The following is an 18,082-nucleotide window of genomic DNA, read 5'->3' on the forward strand; positions in this document are numbered from 1 at the left end:
TGAACAATAGAAAAGAAAATCAATTAAATATTTAATGGAACAAAAATTGTTTTGAATTTCATTATAACAAAAAAATTGTGCAGATTTTTGAAAAATTTATTTAAGAAGTGGCGGGGAGGGGGGTGGGGGAATAATAATAAAAAAAATATCAAAAACTCATTTTTTAATTAGTTAAAATTCTAATTGAAATTTCAGAAAAATCTGAATGTGCTACATCCTATTCTCCAAAGTATATTACAATAAATTTGGAGCTCATCAAATGGTCTGTCCTCTAAAGCCTCAATGTGTAGATACATACAAATTCTCTTTTATTATTAAGTAAAGAATATTATAAAACATAATTCTTAAATTTAAAAAAAAATCACTTTAATCATATTTTCCAAATATGCTAATTTAGATTAATCTAAAACTAAAAATTCCAAAGAAAAAATTGCACCAAAAATAACATTTACCAAAAACTCAACATATCACATAAAAATTTCAATTTTCCAAAAAAAAAAAAAAAAAAAAAAGTACTAACCTCATGCCTAATCCAGCTTTATCTTTGAAAAGTACAGGTTTCACAAATCCATGTTCTTGTAAATATTTTAAATTAAAATCTGAAAAGTAAAAAAATAAAATCAATAAAATTTTAACTTTCAATGTATCTAAAACAAATACTTTACTGGCATTATATAAAAAGTTCTGCATTTGAGTTTTTTTGTTGTTTTTTTTAGTCGCCATATATTTTTTGCCATCTTTTTGTTAAATATTAGGAAAATGTAATGAATTTTAAGTTAATAATATCCGACTTTTACAAATTTTTCAAATAACAAATAAGGTAATAAATACCATATGAAAAATTGTGCTAGGCCTTTAATAGAATTAAATCATATGAATTTTAAAACATTGCACAATTTTTATATTCATATTATTATATATCCCAGTTATATCAACATATATAAAAAAAATATAGATTACAGACTCTCATGGAATTGACTTTAATAATCATTTATTCTATTAAAGCATTCTCGAAAGCATAATAATAAATATCTGCATGCTTAAACTCACTTCAGCCAAATCAAGTCAGAATTTCCAGTATTCAAATAAATAAATAAATCAGGAATTTGATGTATTTTATTTCAAGGATAAAAAATATACAAAACTTATCAGATTTTCAGTATGACCCAGAAATCTATTAAATGTTTGTTTCAAATATGAAAACATTCAAAACTTAGACAAACATTCAAATACTGTACTGCGCATTAAAGCTAATAATGAATTATATCAATGATAAAAATGAATCTTTGACAAAACATCCAAATCTCAAAATACTGCTGATAAAAGCTTGCCATTTTTTTTAAAAACTGGTTTTTTTTTTTTGCAAGATAAACAGTTATGATTACTGAATACAATTTTAATTGCTTCTATCAATGCTATATCTGAATTTAATTGCCATTATATTAAAAATTTTCTAATGAATTAACCATTCAACCATTAAAATTGAAATGAGCAAAAAAAGAATCTGATATAATAAGCACCAGAAGAAATATTTATACTTGATCAGCTTCAGTCTTGGTCTATGAGAAGGATTCTGAACCAATTGGAATGGCATATTTTAATTGAAGGTTACATATGGACTTTTTAAATCAACTTATAAACTATGGTTTATCAAAGAAATGAAATTACATCTTAATTGGCTATTTATAACTAGAAAATATGGCAATAGTACATACAACTAATTCCTGACTAGTTCTAAAAATGTGTGGTGCAGTAATCACAAATTATCCACAAAATTACTGTAGTTTTCTTGCTTGTTTATGGGGAGGAAAGGGTTATATGTTTTTAGGAGGTTTCATTTTGTTTTTATTTATTATCAACACGTTTTCAACATTACTTTGATATTAAAAACCATATATAATCATAAGTATTCTGCATGAGCATCAAACATACTTATATGAAATAAATTTTCCTAACTTTGATTTAGTCCATAAGGGAAAAAGAGGATATCAGACAACTAAAACTGGAAAGAAGGAATGTTAAAATATTTTTTAATTTAATATTACATAATACATATCACTGGTATTAACATGATTTTAAGAAATCAAGGAAACTACTATTAGATGAAAAACCAATCAGAAATATTGAAATGAGAAAAAAGGCTAACAATAGAAATTATAAGAGTAAATAAGGGGGAAACTAACAGTGAAAAACAAATTTTATATTGTAAAGAATTAGGAGTAGGATGACAAAGACTATAAAAGAAAAAACATTTTTTTTTAATGAGAGCAACAAGTTATACTGCTTACACACTGGTTAAGTAAATGCTGAATTGCACTAGTCGTAATAACCATTCACCATATAATTAATTCATTATAAGTATCTGACTACACACTATAATCTGAATTCAACAATTTTGAAAAAATTTATAAAAAATACTAACCTTCTCCTCTCATCTCATCTACAAAACAACTTTCAAAACCATCACATGTCAGCTTTTCTTCAACTGAAAACATACGCCTACCTTCAATTTCTTCATCTTGTAAGCAATCTTCTGTATAATGCTTACGCTCCTTAACTCTCTATAATTTAATAATATATAAATTATTAGCCAGTAATAAAATTGTAAAACAATAAGATATCAGAATATATATAAAAAAAATTTCAATGGAATAGATGCAATTAAATTTTTTGTCATAAAATTATATTTCTTTAAAAAAAGTAAATTTTTAATAAAAATAAAATTAAAAATTTATTTAAATAGGATTAAATAAATATTTTATAAATAAATATATATTTAAAATAAAATAAGTATATCATCATTTTAAAAGAACCTATAAGGAAATGTTATTTTCAAACTTACAAGTATTAAAATTCTATTTCACATTCATTTAAAAGTATTTTCAAATATTTACTTCTGAAAAGATATATATTATCTAAGAAAAAAATAAATAAAACTCCAAAATCAAAGGAATCAAGTAGTATATCATTGTGGCTTATAATCCAAGTATCATACAAAAAGATGCTTATCAAAAAAATTTAATAAAAATTCATTTAAAATATGCATGGTATCAAGAGAAACTTATTATTTTACTGCATTATCTTCATTTCACTTACTTAAGAGTTCTTATTTAATTTCACATGAAAACCACCACTGAGGCAATGATTATCTATAAACTATTATACAGGTGCCATTATAATAGTTTATGGGCAACTATTCATCTCATTTTCACTTCCAAGAAGAAGAAGAAAAAAAGATAAAATTAAGCCACTGGTATACATGACAGTTTTATAACGTTCACACTATTTTTATAAGCAAAAACTGATCATGGAAACATCAAGCATCTAAAAAATTTTCATCTTTTTTATGGTCTGTAGTTACGAAATTGTTATATACTTATGGAGACTTCAATTAAATTAGATAATATATATACAGTATCAATGTAAACCTTTTACAAACTTGGACGGTACTTCTGGACATAATTAACTCATTCATATTTATGCCCTTTAATAATAAATCATAAAATGTTAATTCATAATCTTATTCAAACAAGTTATTTTTTTAAAGCACTGATATTACTTTCATTTCTATGGCACCATTTCCTCTATAGAAAAATAAGTAAAAATATAGATGAATTTGTACTTATAATAATAAGAAATTAATAAAAACATTTTGTTATTATTTTTTAGCGCGCAGGAGATGAATTAATAATTAATCGACTGAAAGCAGTACCTCGTTTGCAATCAAATTTAACAAATATATCTAGAATAGAATATTCTATTAGTGGTTTTATTAAAATGATTTGAAATGAGTAAAGTAGTCAATTCTAAACTCGCCAAATCTGCAAAACTTGAAACAAAAATTCTCAGTTTTCTTTATGCATACTGTCATTCAAAGTTCAATCCACACAATTACTCACAACGATATGATTCATCAATAAATTACTTAGCAGGTGAAAAGTAGTCTCAAGTAAAATCAAAAAACGTTTAAAAGAAAACACGCCACTTTTCAAAACCATGTTTTGAAAATCTAAAACCAACATCATCCGATATGGAATAAGATAATTTTAAATAAAGCTAAAAGAAAAAAATCTACGAAAGAAATGAGGCAGGAAAGGAAAATAAAATTACAGCTATGTAAATGTGAACAAATGTTTATTTTCCAAACTTTATAAACCGAGATAACAGCTGTACTTCTGAAAAGAAAACATCCATAAACCCGAACAAAAATTAAATAACAATAATAATATCAGAAAAGAGCCACCTGCTCACTGATGCAAATCGGAAACTATTCTTTTAACACTTAACAAGTACCTATTCATTCTTAAAGAAACGATGGGAATATGGTTCCTGCAATTCTTATTTAATCCAAAAAGATCAGTAATAAATTAAAAAAAAAAAAAAAAAAAACGATCCTCTTAATACAAGCAAAAGAAAAAGGGGACAAGAGTAAATGTCACCTTTAATAGCTCAAAAAGAAAGCAAATTTACTGTGAAACGTGTGAATTTGAAAGTGCAAATTTGAAACATAAAAAGTTAACCACAATGCCTGTATATAATTTTTAAAAGATGCATTCGGTAAAATAAAGTGGTACAAAATAAGCGACAAAAAAGAATAAAATCACTAAAAAATTGTTTGTTTTCAAAAGTTCTCAATCAATTTCTGATCCAACTCTTAAGTCAGACAACACCGTCACTCAAGCAAAAAATAATAAATCATTAATACAATAAAAATAAATCATTAATCTCCATCACAGTGGAATTCATTGATCAGACTTTTGCAAAAGTTAGGAAATCATGTATCCTCAAGCAAAAAGAATTACCGGTGCAATATCATACTTATTATCAATTTGTTGCTTACAATAAACATTATTATTAGAGACAATAACTTTTATTCTAATTCTCTAAGATGCTTTAATTTCAGTAGAGTGAGACAATTTTTGAAAGTATTTAATTCAAAATTCAGAGCTAAAAGACAAGAAAAACCATTTTAAAACCCTCACCAAAATAACAAATGCAAAAGAGAGAGGCAAACCAGATAAAAATTTTAAAAGTTTTTATTTTTTTAATCTTTAACACAAATTGTCAATATAATGCATTCTGCCTTTTCATAAATTTTTTTAAGCAAATTTATTTACAACTTGATGGAACAATTTAATGCAAATTTCCCCTCTCTAATGCATAAAAAAAAAAAATCGCTATTTTTTTAATTGTATATATTTTTTTTTCTTCAAACATGCGGGTTTTTTTTCAGGCGTCCTTTCTCTGCAAAAACGCCTGAAAATGAATGCAAAGTAATACTGGTTTTTACAGTTAAATAAATTCATGTAGCTATGTATGATTTAAATTTTACTATGATGGTATAAAGAAATCCATTGAAAATTACGAATCCGGTTAAATTTCAAACCCTGTAACATGACTCGAAAAACATTATAAATATTATTTAACATTATAAATAAAAAAAATTAAAATAATTGAATGCTAAAAAAATTATGCAATTTATTAAAAGAGAATCAATTTCCCATAGAATTTTAAATTAAATTTTTTCGATTTTTTCAAAATGAGTCACATTTTAAAATATCAATCAAAATCTTTCAAACAATACAAACAATTATACATATTGTTTCCTTAAAAATATACACTATTTATTCCGCCACAACAAAGAAAGTTGATTAATATATAAAAATAATCTCGGAACACTTTCACTTAATTGTTTTTTCAACATTTTATCAGAATAAAAACAACAAGAAATAATTTTTGAAAGAAATTAATTACGGTAAAAAGATTTATAGCACACACTAAACCAATTAATTTTCTAACAGACTGTATCATCATCTTGACATAAAATAAAAGCGAAAAAAAAAAACCCCTCTTTGTTTACAAAAATTTATTCCGCAGAATATGACTTTATTTAAACAAAACATTAATATATAATGGTAACACAATGCATTCATATCATGCATTACACGAGGCATTTATATCGTGCATTAAAATATACAAACAACAACAATAACCGCTATAATCGCGACCCCCTTCGAACAGTATTGCCATGCTGACGCGTAACTAATTAACGGATTGCAATCCCACAAATCTTTGCGAAAATGAAAAGTGAAATTTATATTTATCAACAAAATGCCATCGAATGAAACTGTCAAAGCAACACGCATCAACTAACTTACTTTCGAAAAGTAAGACTTGGCGTCCTTGCTGTTCTCATCCGCCATAGTTCCAAAACCAAGCCAAACACGAGAAAATTTGCCGGAGACGCCAATTGGACGAGGCTTATCAAAGCTACCGCCCAGAGAAAGCGACTCGCTTTGCTATCAGCTGATACGTAACGAGAGTGGGGCGCATGCACAAATTGCGCTTTGCACTAAGCCATGGCAAAAGGTTCCCACGCGCACTAAAAATCAGCTGAATGAACGTAAATTAATTATATAAAACAAATTATTCGATGCAAATAATTTTCTTAATAATAAAATTCGAAAATACAAATTTTAATAAGGGAGAAAAAATGAGGGAGAAGCAATCGCACACAAACTGTTTTAAGAAATAGCCAGTAACAACAAGTTAAAATTTTCGACGTACAAAATATATCATATAATCCATTCTAAGTAACAATTATTTTCATGAAATACACATTTTTATATTTAAATTTGAGACATATGAGCACCTAAGGAGACACTTTAAAAAAAATAAAATGTCTCCTTAGGTGCTCATAATACACTCAATGTAAAATATTAAAAAAAAAAAATAATCAACAAATAAAAACTTATTCACTTCTAATTTTAAATATTTATACATTTTGAAAAAAGAGGCAAGAATTTCAGATTTGCTTGTAATACAAAATATAAAAAATTATTAAAACAAACAAACAAAAAAAAAACTTCAAAAAAATCCTACATAAAAACATCTTACATGAAAAATAAAAAAATATATGTATGAAAGGAAATAAAATTATGTATACTTTCACGTTAGTATGTCAGCCTTTTCCAGACAGAATTACAACCAAGGTTTGTCTTCGTTTATAAACTTATGAAATTATGTAAACAAAATCGAGACTAAGAAACCACAATAAAAAATTCGATTTATTCAAATATCCGAAGAAAACTAGTTTTGAATAAGTCAAGAGGAAACGACATTTTTTAAAAATCTAAAATTGGTCGTAAATACTTATATTTAATAGTTTCAATAAATATGTAATTAAGACATTGCGCACGGATCCTCCGCCTAAATAGGGAGAAACGAAAAGTGAACATGTTTATGTTAAGTCCCTAAAGTTTCACGAATTTCAAATTTCTCTTGTATTATTACATTGAACTAAAATCAGAACTATTGATACTGCGTCCCCCTGCCCTTCAGATCTTGCATTCAATTTCCAGTCAACAATGTGTTAATATATAAATTCAACATTTTAATAAAGTAATACTAATCATAATTAAAAACTTCTTATAAAAATAATTTCTATCAAGTAAAAAACTGTAATAATAAAAACAAAAGAGTAGGCAATACTAATGAACTGTGCAAAAAAAAAAAAAAAAAAAAAAAAAATTAAAATTCGTGGTACAATTTACATTAAGTTCCAAAACTTTTTACAATACAGCTTTTTTTTTTTTTTTTTTTGAAGATTAAAAAAAAAATTTTAAATGAAAGTCTTCAAAAATTATTTACTGGTGATAAGAGAGGATACAAGGTAAAGGATGAATTTACCTAACAAAAAGATTTTTTTGTTGTTTTGATTTTGAATAATAATACACACAATCGAATTTATAGACGATAATTTAACAACACGTTAACATAAAATTCAACCGAAGTAGCACAGAAAAATTATAACTAGACACTATGTTGCTATTCCCGCCATAGAGATTTATTTTATTCTTTCACGAAGTAATAGTAATCCCGCGTATGCTTATTAAGTACAATTTGAGAATCTCATGGAAAGCTCTCTCTTAAATCGTACTTAGAAAGATATCTTCATCGTTTGATTTTTTTTCAGTATTATTTTCTTTTATACGTTATTTTTCATTTGAAAAAAATTCAAAAGTGAAAAAAAAAAGAAAATATATAATTATGCGGTAATAAAATCATGAATTCTCTCACGCATGTTCTTTCTATATTGATAGAGAGGATGGATCTTTACTTAAAAGATGTAATTCCAACTGTTAGGCCTGGTTCAAGTTTTCTTCCGTATTTTTAAAAGGAACATCTTTGGTTCCAATATGTTATTGTTTTAAGAATTACAAAAGCGTATTCCAGATGTTTTCACCAACACACACACACACACACACACACAAAAAAAAAAAACCTTATTATTATATAAAGTGTTATTTGAGGATTTCTTTAATTTTCGATAGTATGAAATCATCTTGTGTTTGTTCTGTTTTCACCAAATTTTGTAACATGCTATCCTGGTTATAAGGGGATATCCCAGTTTGAACGATGGAAAAACACGTCCTTTCACACCGGGATACAAGCGGAAAGCGTAAGAAGTCTCACTCTTAACGTTTTTACTAATAGATTCTGATAGGGATTTCCTTGACACGTGTTGATTTAAGAAAGGGAACCTAATATATTTTTGACGTTATGTCATAGGCTTTACAGATTTTTATCCCTTCGCTCGAAATATGAGAAACTAAAGCATCAGCAATTTCTTAGAGCGCGTATTAGAAATAATTTTTTAAAAGAAGGATTTGGATCAAAAAGTAAGAGAAAATTCTAGAATAAAGTAATATGAACTAATTTCATATAGAAAAAACTGGGAATTACGATTTAAACTAAGATATCACACACACACACAATGATATCTCTTAATCAAATTTATGTCCTAATTAATTGCTTAATTTTTATCCAAATTATTTTATTCTAAAAATTTTCATTATTTTCTGAACCAAATACACCTTTTTATTTAATTATTTCTATTACGCGCTCTAAAAAATTGCACTTTTAAGTGTTCACGCTCCGATTTAAGGAATAAAAATACGTAATGTCCATGCATACCTTTCAAAGATACTTAAGATTCCTTTTACTAAATCGACAAGTGTAAAGAAATCCCTGCAAGAATCTTTTAGTAAAAACACTCAGAGTAAAATTTCTCACATGTTCTTGTGCGAACAGATGCGTTCCCCCTTGAGGAAATAAACTGAAGTTAAGCAAAATATCTCTCATTTTATGACCTTATTTTCTAGCAGAACATTTAACAATTCTTCAGATAGAAGCATAAACCTATTTCTAATGGATTAGAAATTAGCTACCGGCCTAAGATTAGAGTGAACACTTCAACAGAGCATTTTAAACTTATTTTTTATCGCCCATTATTAATCAACCGTAAAAAAAAAAAAACGACGGGATTGTAAATAATAATTATTATTATAAAATTCCGTTACTTATATAGGTAAAGTAGAACGTTTATAAGCACTTTTAATATTTATAACATATAACTGCCTAAAAATGCTAAGTTTGATTTTCGAATTTAGATTGAAAATATATTAGATTTGTGCTCAATAAGTACTTTTTACTCACACTCAGTAGTAGACATTTTAGTAGTCACACTCAGAAAACAATTCAAGCTGTTATAATAAAGACCTTTAATAATTGTATAAAAAAATACGCATAAAACGGATACATTTTCAGAAAGAACTAGATTCTAACCGACAAAGAAAAATTGAAGCTATCGATGTATATTCAATTCAGAACAACTTATTTCCCTTTAAATTCACATTAATATTGGACAAAGATCAGATTTATGCTGAAGTTTGTCATAATGCATTTTCACATTAAAGAAAACAAACTGAAACCTAATATGCAAGGTTAAATGAAAACGAAAATTTAGGGTGATCAATAGCTTTTGATATGAAATACGTATGTCATCAGAACCAATTACAGCAATATATTACCTCTTAAAAATTATGAACTAAAAATATTTTTCCACATTTAAAGATATTCTTTTCTCGCAAAGTAATGCAAATAGAAGGATGCATATGAACAGTTAACTATTTAAGATTGTATATAAAATGGAATTTTTCTTCATATTTCGAAATCATTCATTTTTTCATTTTGAGTTGTAAATAAAAATTCATAACCACAATGCACGTTCATGAAACTTTCTTATTTTGAGAAAAACCAAGACAAATATAGTATTACATCATTCAATTACGAGACCTATAGAAAATAATTATCAGTTTATTATCGACTCATGTCCTGATCCAAATTTTTTGTTAGAAAACTTGCATCGTTTAACTCGGAAACTTAGTTGTGGGCAATGAGATTTAAGCACTTTGCCGCAGTAGCTAGTGTATATTATGGCGCATTAACAAATCAGTTTAATTTCACATTTCGATTTTTTTTTAAAAAAAATTTACAGACCACAGAGTGAAATTGTTTATTTAACGTGCTGCGTAAGTTAATTCTAAATTAATTTTTTATTTCAGTAATTTTTCGGAAATATGTTTATATTTATTTTGAGAAGACTCGTGAAAGTGCCACATTTCTGTTTCTGCACAATTATTTAGAACCAGGCGCTTAGTGTTCATAAATATAAAAATAAATAAACGCAATGATATTAGATAGATTAAAAAACTAATTATACTTGACAGAATTAATATTATTTTAATATTTTATAATTCATAAGATTTGTATTTTTTTAAAATTTAGTTATTTGGCAATTAAGTAAATAACATATTTTAAATTGACCTGGCTACGATTGAGCTGCTAAAAGTCGGAAATCAGACAGATTGCGAGATATAATACCTTCAATATTTACGATTAAATAGAGGCCATGTGCATAACATTGATTTTTATGGACCTACAATCTGACTCTAATTTTCAGTCATTACGAGTAATATCAGTTCTATTTCAGATTAGACAGCCCGAACTGAGCTTTGAATGATGTAGCTTTTTTTTTTTTTTTTGCCTCTGAATTTAAGGCATCGTGGCAATAAGTATTTTGTACTTATTATATGTAATTGCGAATATTTAATGTTAAAAGTAATAAATAAGATTGTTAAAGAATTCGTGAAGTCGTGAGTGTATGTCCTTATCATAGACAAAATAACAGAGCTAAAATGATCCCTTCCATTTAATTAAAGTAAGCAAGATAGAAACTATCGAATGAAAATAATTATGGAGTTTAGTTGCAGTACGTTTATAGTTTCCACATACTTTCGGGAGATTTTTTGAATGTTGCATAAGAAACTAAATATTTAAAAAAAAATTAGTAAAACTAACAATAATAATTAATAAATTCCAGAGAAGTCATCGCAATATTTTTTCTGAAAAAAAAAAAAAAAAAAGATGATTTATTTAATTTGAATAAAATACTGTGATATTAAGAATCACTTTTAAAGAATCCAAATATTTACGGAATAACAATAAAAGTGGTTTTCGAAATCAAATTACTGCATTTGTAGAACGTGTAAAGTTGTTCAAATTTTAGGTAATCACACTTCCAAAAAAAAAAAAAAAAATCACAGAGGAAATCTGTTCACAGTTGCAACAACTGTTTTCATCAGCTCGTAAACCTCCTGTTAAACAAAACGAAGCTAAGGAAAAGAAAAATTAGATTAATTAGAATTCAATGCTTTTGTAGGGCATCCAAACTCAATATTACTTTTCCGACGATATTTAAACGATCTTGCCTACAAGTTCCAAATTTAGATCTAAAATCTAGATTTCTAGATAGACAAATCTAGATTTTAAAATGTGAATCGCCAAGCGATCCACTTTTAAACTATCATAACATACACATTAAATGTACTGCTCTTTTCAGCATAAATTTGAATAAGCACGGTCACGCTACAAATATAATGACGATTTATGATTTAATCGATGGTAATCTTAATTAGAATAAATCTGACTGAAAACAAAAATGAACATGGAATGCCTCCGACAAATTAAAAAAAAAATCAAACTAAATAATTTATTACCATTCATCTATAGATGAGTAACACAAAGATTGCTTTTCACCTTTTCTTAAATTAAATATACAAATAGATTTTTTTCTTTAAATCTGGGATTTTAATGCATCTCCATGTTTTAGATCTTTCGAATAAGAAAAATTGTTTTTGAAATTATGTCTATCTATAAACACGATAGATAACAAATGCGCAGAGTCAGACGGATGAAACCTGATAGGTGATCTTAACCCAAAATTTGTAGATTTTTATCAAATTTTGGGAGAAATCCATCTAGATAAAATCTGTTTGTCAGTGTACGCGAAAACAATTTTTTTAAAAAATGTAAAGAACTAGATCAATAAAATTTACCACAAATTTATTATCGGAATTGTAGTCACAAAATTTTGGACAAATTCTTCAAATTTGCCGTCTATATATGTAATCCCACATATGTGAACATGTAAATTCAAAAATAAAACGCCTTAGAACAACGAAATTCGATTAGACCACGAAACAAAATTCTAATTATATATCAACTTTTGTTTCCGATTTCCGAACAGAGGCATCGTTTGCCGCCTCCCTTCCTACCCTTCGCAATACACTAGGGATAGGCAAAACCTAACAAGGGAAATCGAAAAAATGTTGCATTATATATGTATCCGATAAAATCGAAGATATAGGTTTTATTTACACAACTTAAAATTATTTTTCTTAATTTTAAGACATAAAATCCGACAACAACATGAATGTTAAATAAATTCAGAAAAGAATTATGTAATATATGCAGAGGATTTAAAATAAGCCAGGAATAACATGTTACAAAATCATAAAAAATTTAGACACATTTTTAATATATGTAGATAGATACTGCAAAAAATGTAAGAACAAATTAGCTTAAATTTCTTCTTTTATGTCTCAAGTGAGTGTGGATCTTTTAAAAGAATAGATATACAAAAATATTGATTATCTTTTAGATAAATATGAAATTTTTCCTCTGTTGAAATCTCATTATGCACTTAAAAAAAAGCACTGTTGGAAAATTAAGGCTTCAAAATAGACTCATAATTATAAATTTCTAATTTTGAAAAAGAATTATAAACAGATCAAATCTTCAGGAATAAACATTTCTTATTATCTGAAATGAGAAATATCATCTAATTATTTTAAATTTATTCTTTCAAAATGCCATATGTAAAGAAACTATGGATAGAAATCTATTTTTTTGTGCTTTCCAAAGAGAATTATTCCCACTCTTTAATTCAAAAATGTTTAAAAACACATAGTATTAAAATTTTTAAGTGAAAATTAGCAACATTAACTGGAAAATAAAAAACTGTCAATTATTATTCCAACAAGTAAAAAAAAAACCTAAATGAATACTTGAAAAAGATAATACTTTTCAAATATTTTTAAAGTGAAATTGCAGATAAAAAAAACAGTTAATGCAGAATTCAAAGAATGCAAAGTTTTTAAATACATCTTAAGTGACAACAAATAAAATAATAAACCAAAATTTACAATTTAAAAAAGTATAATGTAGTGAGCCTTTGTCAAAGTATGTGGTTTAGCATGGGATAGTTTGTAGAAAGCTGTACAAAAACTATATAACATTAAGATAATTGATGAAGCATAGGCTACCTTAAATGAATGCAACAAAATAGGCCTATTTATTATTGAAAAGAAGGAGAAAAAATGCAAAATCTTTGTTTTGTCAACAAAGTTTCAGTAAGAGGTTTATAATGCTGCAAGGATCTCCAAAAATTAAAAATAAGAAGAGTGGGGGGTGGGGTGTTAAAATCAAATAACACACTATCAAGAAAATATTTCATATCTAATATTTAAAGAAAAAAGTCCACATCATTGTCTCAAAGATTCAGACATCATTACCCCAAAGACAATTCATTAAGACAAATCTATAAGTTATACTTCAAAAAGTACTACTGTTTTCTTTGAATTAATGAAAATTGATATAAATAATGTATAATAGTTTCTAACATATTTCTGCAAAGTCTTGAAATTTTACCTATGGACTATAGTGCTGATAAAAATAGCTTTTTCTAAGTATTAAGCCACCATGACAGATGGAACTCTGAAAAGTATTTGAAAAGAAATCCATTCCCTCGCAACTTTTACAAAAAGTCCTTTTATTTTTAAAATCACAATGCAGATTTATAGTCCAAAAAAATTATATAGTCTTTATATTTTAAGCAATAGTTAAATGGTAACAAAATTGTTCTAAAAATGTACAAACATCCTTTGAATTTTTCAGTGAAAATATGTATTGAAAAAAATAAAGTTAATATTATGAAGATTCAAAATAAAGTTAATATTATGAGGATTCTCCCCACCTCCTCTAGATAATCTTCCTTTTTTTTTTTAACTTTCATATTTGTCAAAGAAATGAACACAAGGCTTATATAGTTCAGCCTTTAACAAAAAGTAAAATTATATTTTAACAAAAAAAGTGAAATAAAATGCATAAGTTTAAAAAAAATTGAATGTTTTCTTAAAAAAAAAAAAAAAAAAAAAAAAAAAAAAAAAAAAAATTGTTCATTTATTGCTTTTTTATTTTAAGACTTAAAAATATTCATTAAAAAATAATCATCAAGATGTTATATTTTATTCTTATTCCTAATTGCAAAGGATAAGTTTAATAAATACCAAAACATAATAGAATATCAAACAAGTCATCCAGCTGTTGCAACATTGTGCATAAAACATGTAATCAAATCAGGCAGCCATCTTCAAGTTTTCATCCACATTCTTAATAATTATATAAAAATTCATCTTGGAGAAACTCCTCTATTAAAATTACTTGATTTCTAAGAAAAAGATTCAAATTCATAAATAATCTATTTATTTAAAATAATAAAAGTTATATTTATGAATGTAAAATTCTTATTCTAGGAATACATATTTTAATCTTTTATTTTTATAATATTTTTAATTTCTTAATTTTTTTTATTAAAATGTGGATGTCAAAATAAAACCATAGGAGTATGGCAAAAATACTCTAGTAAACTGAAATGTTAACCATCATTTTAATTATAGATGTATTAGACTCAGACAGAAACACTCTAGCACAATGAAATCTTAATCACCTTTATAATAATTTTAAATAAAAAAAAATTATGCTATTCATTATTTTAAATTCTTTTTAGCAAAATTTGATTTCAGATTTTTTAAAAAAATCTGCTTTGTACAACATTAAAAAAAAATATGTCTGAAACTTATTTTTATTTTCTGCTTTTCAATCCCCAATACATTTTATAATTCATTACTAATAGAATATATTTTTCATTTCATTTGATGTTATCTATATGAAACTAATACTCATATAATAATTGATAATTATGAATACAAAAATTATTAATAATTGTATTGCCACCAATAATACACGTTTCTATAAAATTTATAATTTTAATATACATAGAAAACAATGGAAAATCAGTTACAAAGTTCCATCTTTAAAGAAATAAGTAAAAATACTTACTATGTATATAAAAATTATCATAAACAATTTACTCTTTCAAAAAATTACAACTCCAAAACATATTCATACGCATTAAAAATGAGTTGTATACAAAAGAAAAAAATAAAAATAAAAGGATAAGTGAATCAAGAAGCTTAAAATTTATATGCCAATTAGATACTACCTCAAAAAGAATATTTAATTTTACAAGATAATTAAAATAATTAATCTTGAACAACTCTTTAAAAGAAAAAAGGCTAAAGATTTAAAATATTACTAATTCTTATTTTAATTTTTAAAAAACTAAAGAAATCATTCTAATTTTCTACTTAATATAAAGGCTTTCTTTGCAGCCCATTGTTTGGCTATAATACAAATAAATTTCTCTTAAAAGTGTTTCAGAGTCAAGTGGTCAGAAGCAATAAACAAGAATAAAAATGCTAGTTGCAATTAAGAGTAAAATGAGTCATTTTAAAGTAATTTAAGTCAATAGATGTAAATTCACTATATAAGCAGTATATTATATCGCAATTTTTGCACTGAAAATTTAAAGATTCAAGTAGATTGACCACAACTTTCAATCATCACATTACTTAAGATAGATTATTAAAATAATACAAAGTAACTATTCTTAGACATGAAAAATACAGTGTCTTAGAAAATGACACCTCATCTATTAGTTTTGAAATCTATTATTTTCTTTTAAAAAAAAGTGGATGCAAAAGATGCCTTGATAGCATCACAAATTCTCTTCAGCCAATCACAGTCTCTTTTGTTAATTGTGATTGGCTAAATAATTGAAGCATATGCTTTATTCATTAGAGACACTTCTTCAGATGGATTTATGGGCAGGAAGATTTTCTATGAACATTAAAAAGATGTTCAAGCAGCCATTTGCTTAACAGACATCAGCTAAACAGAGTTATCTTTTATATATCAAATCCCTAGAGAACAGAGGCTGTCATTATGGTTTCAGAAGAACAAGGGGGAGAAATTTTCTTATCCTTCAAAAGAAAAATTTCATTGATCCAGTTTCTAGGTACCTGAACTCTAATAATTTTAGAAATGAGAAGGTTGAACACTAAGGAATAGTTTACAGTTATATTATGGAGAATTTACTTCAACTATTACATGTAGTTAAAACTTATAAAAAAATGAAAGAAATGAAAAATATACATGATAATTAGAAAACATTATAAGTAAGGAAAATATAGACATAAAAGAAGATAAGAGCAGAATGTATTAACTGCTTCTATTAGTATTTAAAGCAAGAAAAATATCCAAAAAAAAATGATATAAAGCTACAAGTATTTTCATTATTTATGACAAACTTTAAAATTAAATAAATAAAACTATTGGAAATGAATTGAAAATTAAAATTCACAGCTAATAAAAAATAATAAAACATATAGCTAAATAAATACAATAAATCTAACTGAATTTAAAATTTGCAATAAATATTCTTATTCAAAACACAAATAAGTTAATTCTAACATACATCTAAAAATAAATGTAATAGTCTTAAAATTGAATCAATTTTAAAGCAAGAAATAACAGCTATTTTAAACTGGAAACAATAGTTGCAGAAGTAAGCAGGGCACTCATAAGTCAAGAAAAAAAAATCAAAATTCAAAATCATCATTCTTCTCTTTTACTTGGTAAGCAACAAGTAACAATAAAAAAATGGGGATTATTTAGGCTAATTATGCTAGGATTTAAGTAAATGCTTTATAAAATAAAACTTTTGATAAATCTTTAAAAGAATGAAATAATAAATTTTCATAGTTGACAGATTATACTTAACAATAAATGATTTAATTTTGCATCAGTGTTGAATAGTTCATGGAATATTACAAACTGGTACTTAATATTTTGTCAATTGTTCTTTTACAGAAGTAAAATTTTATTCTAGTTTACTAAACTATATTAATTTTTTTAAAAAAATTTAATCTTGAGCTGAAAATCTTAAAATAAATAAAATATATATATACAGTAAAATTTTTCTTAAGAAAAATTTTTTTTTAATAAAAATATTATTAGCTTTTGAACTGATGCACTACAAAATACAAGAGATGTGTAAGTACAATTATTTATTTCATAATCAACTAACATTTTGTAATCTTTGAATAGAGCCAAATGCTGAAATACCCAGGTCCATTTCAACTATGACTGACTGTATTGGTACCACTATTTATACTATTTTTTTTAGATAACAGACTATACAATTCTTATCACAAAATTTGAAGCAATTGATGTCGATTATGCTACAATTGTTTTCTTATATTTAATAAAACAAGTGTCATTCAAATACAAATTAAGACAATTTTCAAAATTTAAGATTTGATAAATTCATTTATTTAAATTATTATGAATTCGAGTTATATCCATTTAAATATTCATAGCTTTTTTTAGCAAAATCCTAAATTAAAAATAGACTCTTCAATTCCTTAATATTAGATAATAATTCCTTTTTAATAATAAGTTCCTAAATTCAATTGGATTATAAGACTAAAAATGTATATTATTTTCATCACATAAGTGAATTTCAGTTTAATAATTTTCAGATCTTCTTCGATGTTAAATTCAACAATTAACATATACCAACATACTATATACTTTAAAATGTAAACACCTTTTATCGATTCTTTTATGAGATGTTAGATTTAATTTTTATTCTGCCCTAGATATAATAAACATGTAATCCTAACTACTGATCTATTAACAATGGAATTAAAAGAAA

General features: G+C 25.5%; 1 protein-coding gene across 2 annotated transcripts in view; it reads right to left on the reverse strand.

Annotated features, from left to right (window-relative positions):
• Positions 1 to 18,082, reverse strand: part of LOC129971449 (lysine-specific demethylase 2A-like) — a 47,976-nt gene that overhangs the window by 29,587 nt on the left and 307 nt on the right. Inside the window, exons 1-3 of one of the 2 annotated variants that reach the window (XM_056085219.1) lie at positions 6,159 to 6,296; positions 2,423 to 2,561; positions 521 to 599 (exon numbers count right to left, since the gene is read on the reverse strand). In XM_056085219.1, coding sequence (XP_055941194.1) covers positions 521 to 599; positions 2,423 to 2,561; positions 6,159 to 6,203 — 263 coding nt within the window. In that variant the 5' untranslated portion in view covers positions 6,204 to 6,296. Of the gene's footprint in view, positions 1 to 520; positions 600 to 2,422; positions 2,562 to 6,158; positions 6,297 to 18,082 lie in introns of those variants that run through there. The other variant, XM_056085220.1, reaches the window with a different exon arrangement.

Source organism: Argiope bruennichi, chromosome 6 (assembly GCF_947563725.1).
Source record: "Argiope bruennichi chromosome 6, qqArgBrue1.1, whole genome shotgun sequence".
Classification (NCBI taxonomy): domain Eukaryota; kingdom Metazoa; phylum Arthropoda; class Arachnida; order Araneae; family Araneidae; genus Argiope; species Argiope bruennichi.